Source organism: Xiphophorus hellerii, chromosome 11 (assembly GCF_003331165.1).
Source record: "Xiphophorus hellerii strain 12219 chromosome 11, Xiphophorus_hellerii-4.1, whole genome shotgun sequence".
NCBI classification, from domain to species: Eukaryota; Metazoa; Chordata; class Actinopteri; order Cyprinodontiformes; family Poeciliidae; genus Xiphophorus; species Xiphophorus hellerii.
Window position 1 is genome coordinate 10,175,331 of NC_045682.1, and position 16,387 is coordinate 10,191,717.

Below are 16,387 nucleotides of genomic sequence, written 5' to 3' on the forward strand. Positions count from 1 at the left end.
TTTTTTTTTTTATCTTTAATACTGAATTCCAATTTCACTCAAAAGCTTTTACAAATTATTGATCCACAACATGTAACTAGAAACTATTTAAAAAATATATGTATATACCTGTATGTATTTTAGAAATGGTGCACCTGAGGTTTTGTTTTAAACACTTGAGTGAATTTAATGTGATAAACAAGGCAGAAACTTCCCCCTTAGCTCCTTTGCTAGTAAAGTTTAAATAGATGTCAACTTAAATCACCAAATGTTTATTTAAAGCCAGTGTTTTTCCAACCTGTGAGCAGCTCTCTCTCCCACTGAGGACTCCTGTTGATCACTAGTTGTATTCCAGGTGGTCAGCAAATCTAAAATACACAACCATCAATTTGTTTTGATCTATCACATAAGTCCCACTAAGGTACAGTGATGTTTTAAGTGTTGATAAGTTCAAGAGTAAAAGTTTAGATATTTTTGATTTGCTATATTGATCATTTCAGTTCGGTAAAATCTACTTCTGAAACGTTATGTTTAGTCTTATCACAGCCACACAGACTTGGTCTACACAAGTTTATTATCATCAAGAACATCAAACTTGAATCATTGAAATTGTCCAACAGCATTTATGTCATGTGCGTCATGTTGTATTTTGGTATCTCCCGTACAATAAAAAAAGCTTTAAATCTGCCCTACAGTGAGCAGTGTTGGTGCTTACACAGAAATTAAAGAGAATGTGCGCATTAAAATTGGCCATTTTATGAAAAACCAAAACAGCAAACCATGAACAATACTGTGCAGTAAATGCCTTCTGAAAAAAAGAACAAATGACGAGTGATAAAACAACCTTCTTTGTATCCCTGTGTAAAGAGTGAACCCGGGTAATTATTGGAACATACAATATTTAAAAGGGGAATATTTTTTCTTGTGGACAAATTCCACATTTCCAGATACCGTAATAGGAAATACCATAAATTCCCGATAAATTAAAAATATTCCTACATGGGAAAGATTTTAAATATGTAATCAGGAAAGAAGGAGCAAAGGAAGAGGATCAAAGTGGAGAAAGAAATGACAATAGGGGAGGGACGGTACAAGAAAGAAAGTAGGACATTAGGGTGGAAAGGTGGGAACAAGAAAGAAAGTAGGAAGGAAATAGTGAAGGAAGGACACAAGCGAGGAAAGGACAGATGAGGAAGGACAAGATGGAGGATGAAGACCGGATTAAAAAGACAGAAAGGATTTTGTCCAAGACTAAGATCACCCAAAAATTGATCTGTTGCTTTGAGACTTTTCACTTATGTCAAAAGTCTTTCAACAGATCAGTTCCTAGTTATTGTCGTCTTAACAACTAGGTGGCAACAAACCTTTTCCTTTTTCAAGATCCTAGTCACACTGAGTTAGCTATTATGTTAGCATACCAAAAGTCTGTCTGACAGATCAAACCAGGGTTAATAAAAAGAACCTTAATGTGGTAGATCTGATTAGAAGAAAAATGATATAAAAAACAGACTACAAAAACAGAAAGTTCTACAATGTTCATGAACCAAGACGGATGTACCAACATGAGCTTATATTTTCAGTTACAAACTCACTCCCTTTCGAAACTTGTCTGTGTAGCCTCAGCAGGTCTGCGACTCGTTGTTGGAGTCTAAAAATGCTCATGCAAAGATGAACTGTGGTCAGCACTGGGCATTAAGGTTCGCCATGAACCGTCACCTGGACACTGCGAGCATGACGGCACCACAAGCAAAGCCAAGAGCTGCACAGACTGGTTGCAGTGGTTCAAGAAGCTTGCTCAAGTCCATTCACAGCACAGTATGTGGTAAGTACTCAGTGAATCAAGACACTTTTTTGGTTTCAGAACAAAGTGTTCGTTTCATGTCGTTCGTAATACTCCTTTTATCGTATTTTCAGCCTTTTGTTATTTAATCCGTACCTACTTCTAATTCACTTGATGAAAAAAAAAAACCGCTCTAGTCTTCATTGCTGGGTTTAGAGTGAGCCTACGTAACCGAACATGTTGCTTAACAGTGTGGACACCGGTCAAAATGAAGCGTCATCTGCTCAGGAGAATCCAGACGGCTAAACTGAACTGGAACAGAGGTGTTGTGTTGTGCGTAGCAAGAGGCACTGGTCCATGCTTCCTCCCGGACCCCTTTTCACATTCATGCCGGTTTACTGCGTTTTCCACACGTCGTTGAGTAGTTTGACCACCTCTTCGTAAATGACAAAGACTATGGCCACGTCAAGGCACACGCGGCCAAGTCTGGGAACTGTGCCTTTGTAGAACCTGCAGGACGTACGAGATTACAATTGGTTGCTAAAGGGGGAAGGAAATCTAAAGTAGTGGCTACATGGTACTCACGCCTGTGGTCCTTCGTGTTTCAAGATTTGGAAGGCACAATCCAATGTGTTTTTGTAGCGATAGGCCTCCAAACCCTAACATATATACATATATTTAAAAAAATGTGTTAAGATTTTCTAACAAGCAACAAACTTACAGTGACAACATTTTTTCTGCGCTCATTCTGGGTTTGATAAGTGTGGATTTGAGAATGAATTATGCTTAGTTTCTAAGCTAGGTCTCAGAAGACGTACAAAAGTCGATGTCAGCTGTACCAGAGAATTATTAGCTAATACAAATCCAGAAGCTTAGCAATGCTAGATGTCAAGAGGATTCTGTTTAATTAGTGCATTGAATTTGCAGAAATGTGACACAGGTGAATCAAAGTTATGTTAATGCAGAAACTAAAATATCATGGCATGTTTAAGCTTGATGATTGTCAGGTAGAAAAAACAACAACAATCTTTTAGCTTCTGAAATCCAGTTAGAACTGAACTCAGGACCTCAGGAGAATGGAAGTTGTGCTGAAAACAGTGTTACTTTTATCAATCTAGAAGGTGTGTGATGGTTGACAATTTGCACAAAACATTAAATATATAGAAGGTGAAGACCAGCATGTAAAGAGAGTATCCAAATGTGAATCCTTTTGTTCTTGGGTTTTGAAAAAAATAGATTTTTATGCACATTTATCAGTCTCTATTAAGATAATTTTGTTTCCAAGGCAAGTCAATATAAAGCATATGAACAAGAGAAAACTAAGACTTGAAAGACAAAACAGAAGACGCTCTGCATGCTAGGGTGTTTGGATAACAAGCTATTTCTACCAAAGAACATCGAATAATTCAGACACCGGCCACTGTGAGGCGCTACGTTTTGGGTACTAGATGGGAAATGACACTCCTTCTTTAAATCATATGCTTAGCCAGTAAGCAATCAAATCTAAAATAGTTTTTTTAAAAATATACAGTACAGACCAAAAGTTTGGACACACCTTTTAATTCAATGAGTTTCCTTTATTTTCATGACTATTGACATTGTAGATTCACACTGAAGGCATCAAAACTATGAACAACACATGTGGAAATATGCACTAAACAAAAAAGTGTAAAACAACTGAAAATACCCCTTATATTCTAGTTTCTTCAAAGTAGCAACCTTTTGCTGTGATTACTGCTTTGCACACACTCTGCATTTTCTTGATGAGCTTCAAGAGGTAGTCACCTGAAATGGTTTTCACTTCATAGGTGTGCCCTGTCAGGTTAATAAGTGGGATTTCTTGCCTTATAAATAGTCATGAAAATAAAGAAAACCCATTGAATTAGAAGGTGTGTCCAAACTTTTGGTCTGTACTGTATACATATACATATATATAAACTAGGGTTGCGTTTGTTTCCTACCTGCATCCTGGTCTTGACGACGTCTAGAGGCGTATTTCCAAAAACGCTGACTGCTCCCGCTGTGGCTCCAAACATCGCAGTGACGATTGGATGCATTTCTCTTCTAGGCTCATCACCTTAGGGGCCAAAGCCAAAAAACTGACGAAAGTGACAATAACTTATTGATCTCTAATTTCTATCATCTGTTCAGGGAAAACCATCTCACCGTTGTACCAGTTCCGCAAAGCGTTCATAACATAGAATCTGATGGCCTGATTAGTTCCTTGTTTAAGCACAGTTGGTGTCAAGCCTTGATACGTTCCTCTCAAACCTACACAGGAAAAATGGACATTACTACTACAGATGCAGTTTTGCTAATATACAAAATAAGCAGCTGCTCCAGTTTTGCTCACTCACCCTGCTCCCTGATGATTTCACTGACTCCGTGGAAGAAGCCTCTGTAGCGAGGCCTGAGGGAACACTGGTCATGAATGAGCTTCACCTTTGTCAAATACAGACCGTTTTATCCAGATGTTTCATCTCTGTGACACATCACAAAACTTCCTGCAGAAAGTGAACGTCTCAACCAACCTTCAGCGTCTCCATGGGGCAGACGACCAGCACAGCCTCTGCTATCCCGGCTCCCAAACCACACAGGAGGCTCCGTTTGTTGTCGAGCCGGCCCGTGTGGTCTCGCATCGGATTACTAAGCATTTCAAATGTGCCAAACCTGGAAGGATGGAGACATTTCAGTATTATAAAACAGCAACAGAAAGAAATTTGTACAGGAATGCTCCTTCTTTGCAGATTTTCTAGAAAGGCAAAAACCAAAATACTTTTGGCACCTGTCACAAATTCAGTCGCTTTCTTTCTAAGTCAGCCTACACAATAATATCCAAGATCACATAGCCTGAGAGAGGCAGAACAGTACTTTATCGAGGACAATGATTCTTAAGGAACTTTTAGCTTCAAAAGAAAAAAAAAATCTGTATTTTTCGGACATGATACAGTCCTTTTACTAGAAACTGTTAGTCTTAGGTCAGGTACAAGGATTTGACAAAGTATTTGTTTAAAAAAGCAGCAAAAGTTAAAATAAAACATTAAAAAACCCGAGGAATGGTTAATCAAGATCACTTCAAAAGACGATAAAGGTGTTTGGAAGCAACATATAAAAGAAATACTTGCTGGTTCGTTACTTTCACCTAATTCTGTACTCAATAACAAATCAATGTAAGATTGTACAAAACTTTTTTTTTTAAATCAAGCTGGAGTTTTAGAAAAAATGCAGAGAAGAATTTAGATATCTGCTGTTGGTCAGAGTGACTTTATTTTCTGATGGCAATTCATGTTTTATAAAAAATTATTTAATGTGGAAATTTCAAAAACTATAGCTGATATTTGTCCATGAATCAGGGAGGATGGCACCCGTTCAATCCAGTCAGATTTAAATCAGGCAGTTTTGTTCATGCAGGTCATGCTCTACTTTTTTATGTGATTGGTTTGATATCATTCGTATTCTATTAAGGTAAGGGACGTATGCTGAGATACATAAGTGGGAATTTTCTGACAAATAAAACTACTACTGTCAAGGATCCAGCAGCACATTTTTCTTTTATAGTCAAAAGCTGTTACATGTAGTTGTTAAATGAAAAATAAAAGAACAAAACAAAAAAAAGAACGCTTGTATGTGTGGTACACATCCAGTAAAGAAACCCGGTCTGGTTTCTATGTCACTGGATCTGTTCCTCCTCGTTTAACATTTTCCACCCTGCTAACCTCTGACGTGTGAAAAAACAAAAATCTGAATTATTTTAGTAGCTTCTTTTGCTTTTTTTTTTTAAAAAAAAAGGCTGTATGATGTAAAAGTTGCCATGTACAGTGTGCTTGTCTTCACCTGACTGCTGATTTGGGTATTGACCCATAAAGCAGGGAGCTGAGACCTCGGTACAGCCCTCTTAGCCCGTGATCCTGCACAGTCAGCCTCACACAGTCACCTGTCCAAACCCAGAGCAGGACAGAGTGAGAGAGCATCACAAGGCCACCACAGAAACTCATCCCAGCCCGGTGACCTACCGATCCCTCTGTATCTTGGAGGGTTGGCTCGCTCATCCAGCTGCAGCTGGGTCTTCACATACTCTGTGGGGAAGGTGATGCAGATCTCTATTGCTCCTGCTATGCCACCTGAGAGAGAGATGCAGAACTGCTCCTGAATGTTCTGTTGCCTAAAGTAACTTGTGGATATAGAAGAAGTGGTGGATTTGTAATGTAAACATTTATTGTTTACATTTGTATGAGGGGCAAATGCAATGAAAACAGGGATGAGGCTACATGATGCAACTGCTGTAGCATCCTGCTTGGCATGGGGCTTTTTGACCCAGTTCTGCGTGGATAGCTTTAAGGGCGACAGACTGGGATTATACTGTTCTCTCTGCAACACACAAAGAGCAACTACTGCTTTGAAATCTCCAGTCTGAATTAAAAGAGCCAGAAAATCCACCTGCAAGTATAGCTTTTCCGGGATGAGTGATTTTCCTCCCTCCGATCGCAGCCGCCGCCAGGTTCCGCCTGCCCTCGCACAACCTCCGGTGCTCTTTCAGCGACACCAACCCGGTGGCGGAGGCGGCGGAGGCGGCCAGCAGCGGGGATGGGAGCCGCTGATGGAGAGCCGAACTCAGGCCTCGTCTTCGGGCAGCGCAGCTCTCGCAGGGCCCCTCGCAGACAGAGAAGGGCTTCGGCAGCGAGGACATTTCGACGGTCGGGGAATGACTCCGCAAAACGTCGGTACTGGGGGGCGATAGTCCGGCGGAGTGGAGGAGACAATGTGGAGGATATAACAACAACACGGGAAGGCGGGGCACCGGCGTGGCGACGGCGGTCAGGTGATGGCGACGGGCGGCGACCTGCTATAGCTACAGTCACGTGACTTTGTGAGGACTTTAACAGCCAATGGCGTGAAGGATGCTGCTCCGTTACAGTCACGCGCTGTGCAATACTAATGTTTTACTTATGCCAGGCTTGTTCGACATGGAAATATTGACATTATTTTTGAATTAGTGAAAGAGTACAAACTGACATGTTGACAACAGAGGCTTTGTTTTTAATTTAAATACAAATCCACAACACTAACAGCTTCCTCGCACTTCACAGGCACGCTCATCGGTTTCATAAAATTCCTTAAAATATTATTTGTGGTTATAATACATGATAAGCTGTGAAAAAGAAGGAGGGTTATGGATACTTTTGCAATACTTTTCCAAGACATAATTGACAGAATAAATACATTTTGGCAGCGGGTTACGACATTTACACTAGTAGCCAGGACTTAAAGTAATTTTGTGCTGTTTCCACCTCCCTTCCCTGGCAGGAGTCTTTGCAGCAGAACCTGATTTTTCAGTGGTCTGGTGTGATCATGGTTAAGTTGCTCAACTTGGTAAAGTGTCAAGAAGTTAGCGTGTGTGTGTGTGTGACCTTATACTCAGCAAATGAGGACGCATTGACATGTTTTTTTGTTGAAACATGTCATTATCATTTAAAATGGTGGGTAATTATTCAAAACAGAAGACCAAAAAGGTATTCAGTCATGAAGGAATTAGCAAAGCAATCAGTGGAGAGTGTGTAAGGATTATAAGGTGTCGTACTTAAGAGCTTAAATCTAATACAGCCTTTAAAGACTCTATTCATAATAGACCAAAATCAAATGAAGAGGATTAAAGACACAAAGAAGGCTCACGCTCTTTCTAGTCTCGCGTGAATCCTCCGAACAAGAGTTTATTTCTATTGGCCCTTAACCTCTGTTACTTTAAATAGTGCTCTCCCCATGCAAACACAGGCACAACATTGCTTGCTCCCCCTTTACAGTGAAAGTAGGTCAGAGTTTCTATACACAACCCCAGCTCACCCAGTCTCCTGGAGAAAAACATAAACACACCCACATCACCCTGACAAGATGTTTATCATTTGGGTGGTTAAATGAAGAAATAGATGCCTTTTATGCTTCATTCACTTTATTTTGGTTGTGCTCGTTTGGTGTTAAGGCACACTTGAAGGTGTCATATATAGGGGCAAATGACTGCCAGGAACTGTAGCTCAGGAGGATAACAAAAGGGAGATAGTATTTCCATTAGCTGATCTTCCTGCTCCTCTATGTTCTCTACCGTTGTGTAGATTCGCACCTGCAATCAAATGTACTATTATCTTTCTCTTCACTGAATTTCCGTAGCTTCAAGGGGAATTTCTCCCTGTTTTCTTACTTTGATCTTGTTGAGTGACATCCTTTTAGTCATCCGGATGTGCAGCAGCCGACCCACAGTGGAGATCTCCAAGAAAGCCCAGACTCTCAAATCTACGAGGCTCTCACACACATTGACCAACTCCAGCAGCTCATCATCGAGTGACTCGCTGCAGTTGCTCAGGTCCAGTGTTAGATTCTACAGACAAGAACATTTCTCTTTGCATTGTTGTGACTGAACACTTTCAAATGGTTTTTATGCCGCTATCGTTCTTCCAATGTATTTGAATTTGTCCTCTTGTCTGTTTTTGCTTTTTTTGTTACACCCAAATGTTTTAGGTCATGTACCAACTTTTAATATCTGACAACAATATAAGCAGCTGTCTTAAAGCAATGATTTTATGAGGAAATAGAGCTATCCAGTAATTTTAATTCTCACATGCTTAAGCTTAATTCTGGCCATAACCCCCAGGGCTACTTACTGTCAGACAGAATCAAGTAGAGACACAATAGAACTTGAAGTAGGCTGACACAACTCAAAAAGCAACAAATGTTAAAGTTTGAACAGCTCTCTAGGTGAAAGTACATGGAAGTAGAATTTTAAAATGTTATAAATTAATTTTAATGAGGCATTGTTTTAAAAAGTATAACAATTATAGCAGAACACATTTCACTTATCGTACTGAAGATTCTTAAAGTTGAATGGTTGAAAAGTAAACATATATATATATATATATATATATATATATATATATATATATATATATATATATATATATATATATATGAAAAGTGGCTTAAGTAAAAACAAAGTTCTTATGTTTGTTGAAACTCATGTTATAAGCAATATTTGAATATTTTATAAGCTTTTACTTGAGCCAAACAATATTCTTATACTGCTTATAAGCCAATATAAGCCAAAGTTTGTCAGTAATTGTCTGGATGGCAACATTTCTACCACTGTCATTTTGATTATCAGAAACTGCAGTGCTTGGGAACCACTTAGCCAAACAGTAACTTCATTATACAAATTTACGCATTTAACAGCAAGCCTGTGCCCTCTGCAGATTCCAGGTGAAAATTTTGTTGGAAAAAAAAGAACATTTTTGTTTCATGTGATGCATCTTTCTCAGGACTCTGACCTGCAGGCTGTGTCTGTACCAGGGCAGCATGGTTTGGAGCAGAGGCTTGGCGCTGCAGATCTCGTCTGTTGAATAAAATGCAGTCATGTTGTACTCCACGAGTGGAATCTCAGGCAGCAGGATCCTCGCCAGCTGCTGTGTGTCAACGACTTGTTCGACTGTGAGTCTGACTTTTAGATCTGGGCAGCTGGACACCAAAGTGGCCCATGAGTAACCATACACCACCTTGAAAGAGATTATTTAGCACTTGTAGTTTAATCATCTTTTGTAGTTTCTCGGTAAAACATGGATAGGGCAGTGTCTTTGGACTGACTTAATGTTCTTTTTTTCCCTGCTTACCTGTTGATGTGGCTCATTCTGAGTGCAGTACAGTGAAAGGTTTTCCAGGAAGTTACCATCTCTGCCATAGTTTACCCTTCTCGCTCTGATACTTTCACTGAGAGCCAGCAGCAGTTCATCTGACAACCAGGAGTAGCTAAGAGCCAAGTGGGTGAGGCCTTGCAACTTTTGCAGCATTTGAGGTATATTGCGATTAAGGTGATTGGGCACAGTGACAGAAAAGAAACCTCTTAGATCCAAAGAAGAAAGGCCACAGAGGGGAGAGAGGCTTCTTTGATTTTGTACTATTGCAGAAAGCAGCTCCAGACCCTGTGGGTCAAAAGAATTGGGAAATAAACCAGATTCAGGTGAAACTATTATAGCAGTTGTTGTTATGGCTGCACACAAATTTAGTGGTATTTGATTGTCATTAAATTTCACCTGTGAATTAAGGTTCCTAATGTATTGCTCTATTATTTGCTCGAGTGAGTCACTTCAGTAAACCCGATGTGTATGTAGACTAGTAACTTCTCTAGAAGTTAATATGTCAGTATTTTGTTGAAAAAGTCAAAATAACAATTCTTTTTTCCATCTCCTACAAAAACATTGGTAGCTTTACATTACAAATGATTGTTCCAATTCACTTTTTGTTTTTTTGCTAAATGTTTCTTGTCAAGTATTATTCGGTATCTTTTGACATTACCTGCTGGGTCTCTGTCCGTATCCTGATCAGGCAAATGTTTTTAAGTCTTGAGGGACCTTCTAAGAGGAAATAAATGAGTTTGTTGACTACAGTATTTCTGAGGCCCTGACCCCAGGAGGAACGGTCCAGCTCCAGCCGTATGATGGAGAGGGTCTTTAATGGGGCTTGAACTCTGTGAAGACAAAATGATGTTCAATTTTATGAATAAAAATGTATTTGGAGTCTGATTTCAGATAGACACTTAAAATTGAACTATGTAACTTTTCTAAATATATATATATATATGTGTATATATATGTATATATACACATGTATTCTACATATTTCTTAATATGTGTGTGTTTTATTATCACTATAGCATGACAGCATAGTATGAGACATGAGAAAAAATTGAGTTCATCTGGTTCCTGCCTATGATCCTGCTGTCATCTGAACAGATACTCTCCTCCTTCAGAAACAACCAATTAGAGAGAGGAGGAGGGTCTTTGTGCTTGTAATCACACTTATGTACGCACTGCTCACACCTTCCCCCTTGCTCTCTGCTATGCTACAGCTAGAAGCATAGCAGTGGAGCTTGTCATGAATGCTAAAGCTAGTTAGCATGGCCACCAATGATGGTGGATGAACAGTTTTCCTGGAATTTTTCCTGGAATGGGTTCCAGGAAAACTGTTCATCCACCATCATTGGTGGATGATGGTGGATAAAAACTGGAATTTAACAGGAAAACTGGAATTTAACAGTTTTCCTGGTATTTTCCTGAAAAAACTAGTAACTGGAAAGATTCTCCGCCATTAGGACATTGAGCAGCACATACACGAGGTTGATTGACAATGCTAAGACACTCCCTCTGGCTCTGACTGGTTGTTTTTGGTTGAGAGCGGCGCATTTCTTCAGACAGCAATAGCAACTCAAGGAGGAGGTGGAGGAAACCAATCTTTTCACAGATTGTCTCATGTTACACTGTCACAACATGGCAACACTTTTAGTAAATATGTAAAAAAGCATATTTTTGTAAACATTACATACTGCAGCCTTAAGATGCAAATTGTTTTTACCTGACCAGTGTATTCAACAGCCCACAGATGGTGTTATGCAGACGCTGGGCCAACACAACAGATCTTGGAGGACACACGGTCACCTCCAAGCTTTCCAAGAAGACTCCCAGATTGTCAGCATAGCCCACTGCCGATAAGTGTTCGGACTGCTTGTATTTAGAGAGACGGCCACTGAGGTGAAAGGAGCGCCAGCGCCAGAGACAGGGCAGACGCATGATTTTGTGCCAGTGATGACAAACCAGAGATGCCCTGCTGCGATCACCATCAGAGAGATATTTGAAGATGTGTAGCAAGCAGACATCAGGAAGCATCTCCCACTCACCTATCTCCTCAGTGTCACGGTTGTCTAAATGCATGGTCTCTTCCCCCCAGTCGTCAGAGGAAGTACAATCGTCCTCCCATAGTCTGTCTTCGCACTCCTCCATGGTTTATCTGGATTTGAAGATTTAAAACAGCCTGTTGTGTCACAGTAGCAGCTAGTAGATAAGGGTTCATGTGCTAATCCAGCTGACGGTAAACATTAAAGAGAAATCCTGACACTCAGAAACTGTGAGATAAAGCCTGAATGAGCCCCAACTGACAGAACATGCAACTTAGTGAAGTACTGTCTGTAGAACCCTCTGGTTCCGTTACATCACAAGGACCCAGTTCTAATATCAGTTCCACATTCAATTGTATTAATTCAAACAGTTGAATTAACGCAACTGTATTCTAAAACATGCTTTATACAAGGTTCAATTGGTTACTTTGTTTCACTTAAACAGCTACGACATTGGTCTAACCATTGAAGTTCGATATAATAGGAAGTCTCAAATCTCCCCAATAAATTTGAATTTTCAGTCTCAAACCTGACCACATTTAATCACAGAGTATATTAGTTTCTCAAAGTTATTTAGAGCTTAACTAAAAAAAATCTGTGTGGACATTGCAATGTGAGAATATTTCATATTTTTCCTTTTAATCTATGTTACCTGACATTGTTGAAAATGTCAGACATTTTCAACAATGTCTTTCAAAAATAGATTATAGATTCACACTTTTAATAGAATACAGTTATTCAGGAATAGGATAGCTTTAATATTCTTATTATTTTTGAAGGTTGTGTAAAACTCTTAATTCGATATGTTTGTTCTTGTTTAGGCTTCACAGATAAAACGATTTGAAGCTTGTTAATTTAAAGTCAAGTTTATTTGTGTAGCACATTTCAGCAACAAGGCAGTTCAAAGTGCTTAATGCTATAAAAACATAATACCAATTTTGAAACAAGCAATAAACATTACATTTTCTCAAATGCCATCATCAAAATGATCAATTTAATATACTGTACATTAAATATGTCAATCAATGTTCCACTTAACCTCTCATGTGACTTCTGTCCATTCCAATAAGACGATATCTACTTTCTTTTAGTAAGATTTGAACCAATGATGGACCAGAGAGCCTGACTCAGTTCGACAGTTAATCATTTTTATTTGTTTAAATGCATCTCTCACTTCCTTATGTAAGATAAAGCCAAAAGCAAAAAAAAAAAGTTGACTTTTTTTGAAAGATTATGAGGATGGCGAAAAATTGGGATGTACCAATAAATGATGAATACAAAAATATGCAAATATTTTGTAACAGAGGTTAGTAGAGACTAGAATAAGTGTCACATGGAATGAATGTGTCATTCTAAACAGTTTATCTGCTCTGGAATAAACTGCACAACATGAACAAAGATTTTCCTGAAAAATTTGCCCAGACGATTAGAAATATATTTCTAAAATATGTACAAGTCGCATCTTTCTTTCACAGTGATTAGTTTTCTTTCTTCGAGCTCCTCAGCCCATCAAACAGAAGACATTTTGCCTGTGAATAGAGAGATATTTCAGTGAATTTAGATGCAGATGTTGTTTGTGTCGCCATGCTAGTATTCGTGCCAACCTCATGCCAGCGCAGTGTGTCGGGGGGCAAGCCCAGGTGGCAGTGTGGACAGGTGTCTGTCTGTTCGGCCAGCTCCTGGTTTCGTGGTCCCCAATAAGGCCCCTCGCTGCCCCATAGGGGGCGACATGTAGAGTGGGAGGAACAGGCTACACCAAAGTGAGGTCTGGGATCTGTCTGGTAGTTCACTTTCTGGCCACTAGAGGGCAGATGTGATTCAGGATCAGAGTCTTCCTGAAACACAGGGAATAGAGACCTACAGAATATAGTAAGAAGTGTTCAAAACAAAGCTGTGCTTTACTGATTCAAAGCTTAACTGTTCATTTTTTTTTTAAACAATTTTTTGCTTACATTTAAAGAAGCAAAATCAGATTTGTTTTTAGAGTAACTTAGGGAATGTTTGAGCTATTTACTTGACCTTAACCTAAATGATGAGTTCTTTATAGTTAAATAACTACTGAGGGTTAGATGTAATCTGAACATGTAGTTACAGTTGGATCAATGCTTAAGTGTTTACAATGTTCTTGTTCGAATGCTGCTGTCTACTTCTTTTTTCTTACAAGTAACAAAAATGAATCATATAATTCTTGACTTGATTCACTTTACAGCTCTTGCTTTTTTGAGTATCAATTTTGTTTTATATTTTTGCTATTAATTTATAATTTGAATGGTTTTTTTTAAGTGAATCAAAAGCTTTCCAATATATGGGAGAATCAGAGAATCTGTTTGCTACACAACAACAAAATAAGTTGTGTCAGAAATATTACCTCCTGTTTTGTGACAGTTGGGATGAGACTCAGAGTCAAGAGACCTCAAACAATACCAGCATGGCTCAGTTGGGGCATCTGTAAAGACACAAATTATCCAATGCATTAGACCATTATTCAATACAACAAATGTTCTGGAAAGTAAAAAGTCCAACATAAAGGCAAAGAAAGGTCGTATTTTGCAAACATTTTTTCCACCAGATATTGCCACCCACCCAACCATGGATGGATCTTCTCCACATTTTACCCATTCCATACACAAATTAAGTATTTTGTTAAAAATGTATTTATTAGATAAATAAAGCAGAGGATGGCAGTATTTCTGGAGATGAGATGATAGCATTTGATCTTTAGAGAGCTCAAACAGAGAATCTATTGAGTCAGTACAATGTCCCCACAGGAATGTGGGAACATAATACAAGTTTGTGTGTATCTTACTCTGTGTGGTGGAGGGATGAGATGACACAGATTGGGGACTCATGTCCTCTCCTGTTGACAGGTGGGTCTCCGGGAGGTAGTCCTCATCCCCTTGTGTGACCGTAGCTATCACAGTCTCCTCTGCTAATGTCTCTGCATTCTCAATGCATTGATCCTCTAAAATCTATGACCGTCACCCACACAGACCAAACACCACAACAAAAGTACAAGTTGCAATTAATTTTCCTGTTTTCCTTCCTGTTGCCCATCTGCTTTTTACCTCTTCATCCCAGACTCCGCTGTTAGCCCTGGTGGTGTCCTCTGGTGTCTGGATACTTCTGGACTCAATGATTTCTTCACCGGATTTTTCCGTCAGTATTTCTGCCTGGGCAGACGTTGCCCCGCTACTTTCTCAGGGAAAGGGAGTAGAATTTAAAAAAAAAACAAAACACATGCCCTCCTAACTGATCTACAAGAGGGTTATCAGCCGTTCAATCATCTGCACCAGCTCAGCCTCTAGTGTTACTCTGAAGGCGAGAGCTTGATTAGTCTTAAACATTCATCCACTCCTTGCCTTACCTTTCTTCCTCCATCCCCACTCATGTGTCTCCCTCCCACGGTGCCTGACGTGCTATTTCCTGCTAATCCCAACCCTCTTTGGCTTTTTCTTTCCCTAGTCTTGGTTTGCCTGCCAGCCTCTCTGCTCTCTTCCCTTCCTCTCTGTGTCTGAAACGGAAGCTCCACACTCTCAATATTTCATGTGTCTGAATAGCTCACAAGCAGGCCTCTGTAAAGAGTAATCAGATGAGGGCTCCAGTGTCTGTGCGGTGGAGTCCGGCTTGGCGTGAGCAAGACTTCCAGAAGCCAGAAACTTTCCCACTGCTTTCACAAAGGTGTAGAAGAGCCTTAAGACCCTTCTTTTTTATGATTTTATTCTTTGTAGTGACGACAGGCAGGACATATTTTTAATTATACAAACAAAGAGGCACATGAGAAGAGAATAACGGATCTGATAGCCTGTATGCCCTTTAGGTTTTGTTTCATATCTTTAGAAATTAATCAACGGTAGATAGTGTGAGAAAGTATACCAAGCTGGTTTATACCCATTTTATCGAACAGATTCGATTGAACCAAAGAAAACAAATAGTGTTTTTGTGACGGGCAGCCTCCTACATTTAGAAACCTTCCAAAAAACTGCTTGGAAAGAAAGTGGAAGATAACTTATTTGATTTTCAGATATTAAATCATCAATAAATGTAAATATCTTATTTCGATTTCCACATTCACAGAAGAAAAAAAAACAGAGGTTTTCTATAACTGCCATCTTGATCACAGCACCTCTTTGGCTGCAGAGACGCATCCCGCCAGCAGATGGGGAAAGAGTATTTTATTTGTGATATTTAAAATGTAGGTGTATAAACATGAACAAAAAGAATTAATATCCCCTCTGGGTTTTTGTTGTATTCTTTATGCGTTCTCATTTCTTCTTTTTTTTCTGTTTAATCACTTCAAGCACATGATTATAGAGATCACGTTCTGTTATTACCAGTTTTGTGGTGTGTTCATTTGTGTATCGTCATTCCTGCAACTTGTCTTAAATCACTCTTCGTTAAAAAGGTTTTAAATAGTGCGTGGCATTTTATGGTGCAAATTTTAGCCGTCATTATCATTTTCTTCATTAACAATTCAAACCATGAATTGTATCAAGGAGTTCCTTGGAGGACAGTAGAATCTGTTTCTTTTTAAATGTCTGTCTGTAGCTCACCAACATTTGTGCATCTGTACGTGTCTTGCTGTAAATGCGCGGTATGTAATTTAAGTGTTTTTGTGTGGGTGTGTGTGTGTGTGTGTGTGCATGCGTTTTTTTTTTGTTTTTTTTTTTTGTAGGAGGGAGACGAGGAACATAAGTGGAGATGACTCACCGGTCCTTTGTGACAGTGGTGCAGAGAGAGCGTTTTTCACCCATTTTTTTCCCTCTCTTGGGGTTTGCATACTAAACAAGAAATGGAGAAAGAATTAGAAGGAAAGCCGGGCAAGACTGGGCGTTAGGTGGCATTAGGAATAAACGAAGAGAGGTGGAAGGAGCATGGATAAATGTAAGGAAAGGGATGATATAGATCGGGGTAAGTAAGGCAGG

At 39.4% G+C, this 16,387-nt stretch overlaps 2 protein-coding genes across 2 annotated transcripts; both read right to left on the minus strand.

The window, feature by feature from the left end:
* Window positions 1–535: 535 nt before the first annotated feature.
* Window positions 536–7,152, minus strand: slc25a1a (solute carrier family 25 member 1a). The gene is made up of 9 exons (XM_032576836.1): window positions 6,197–7,152; window positions 5,773–5,880; window positions 5,594–5,693; window positions 4,291–4,429; window positions 4,117–4,201; window positions 3,926–4,030; window positions 3,721–3,836; window positions 2,345–2,418; window positions 536–2,269 (listed from the first exon to the last, which is right to left on the minus strand). Exons 1-9 carry the CDS (start codon window positions 6,444–6,446, stop codon window positions 2,155–2,157), a joined length of 1,092 nt encoding a protein of 363 aa, XP_032432727.1. The 5' UTR covers window positions 6,447–7,152; the 3' UTR covers window positions 536–2,154.
* Window positions 7,153–7,155: 3 nt separating this feature from the next.
* On the minus strand, window positions 7,156–12,160 carry LOC116728602 (F-box only protein 39). The gene is made up of 6 exons (XM_032576837.1): window positions 11,147–12,160; window positions 10,091–10,262; window positions 9,409–9,717; window positions 9,070–9,294; window positions 7,950–8,126; window positions 7,156–7,871 (listed from the first exon to the last, which is right to left on the minus strand). Exons 1-6 carry the CDS (start codon window positions 11,569–11,571, stop codon window positions 7,749–7,751), a joined length of 1,431 nt encoding a protein of 476 aa, XP_032432728.1. The 5' UTR covers window positions 11,572–12,160; the 3' UTR covers window positions 7,156–7,748.
* Between the last annotated feature and the right edge of the window lie 4,227 nt (window positions 12,161–16,387).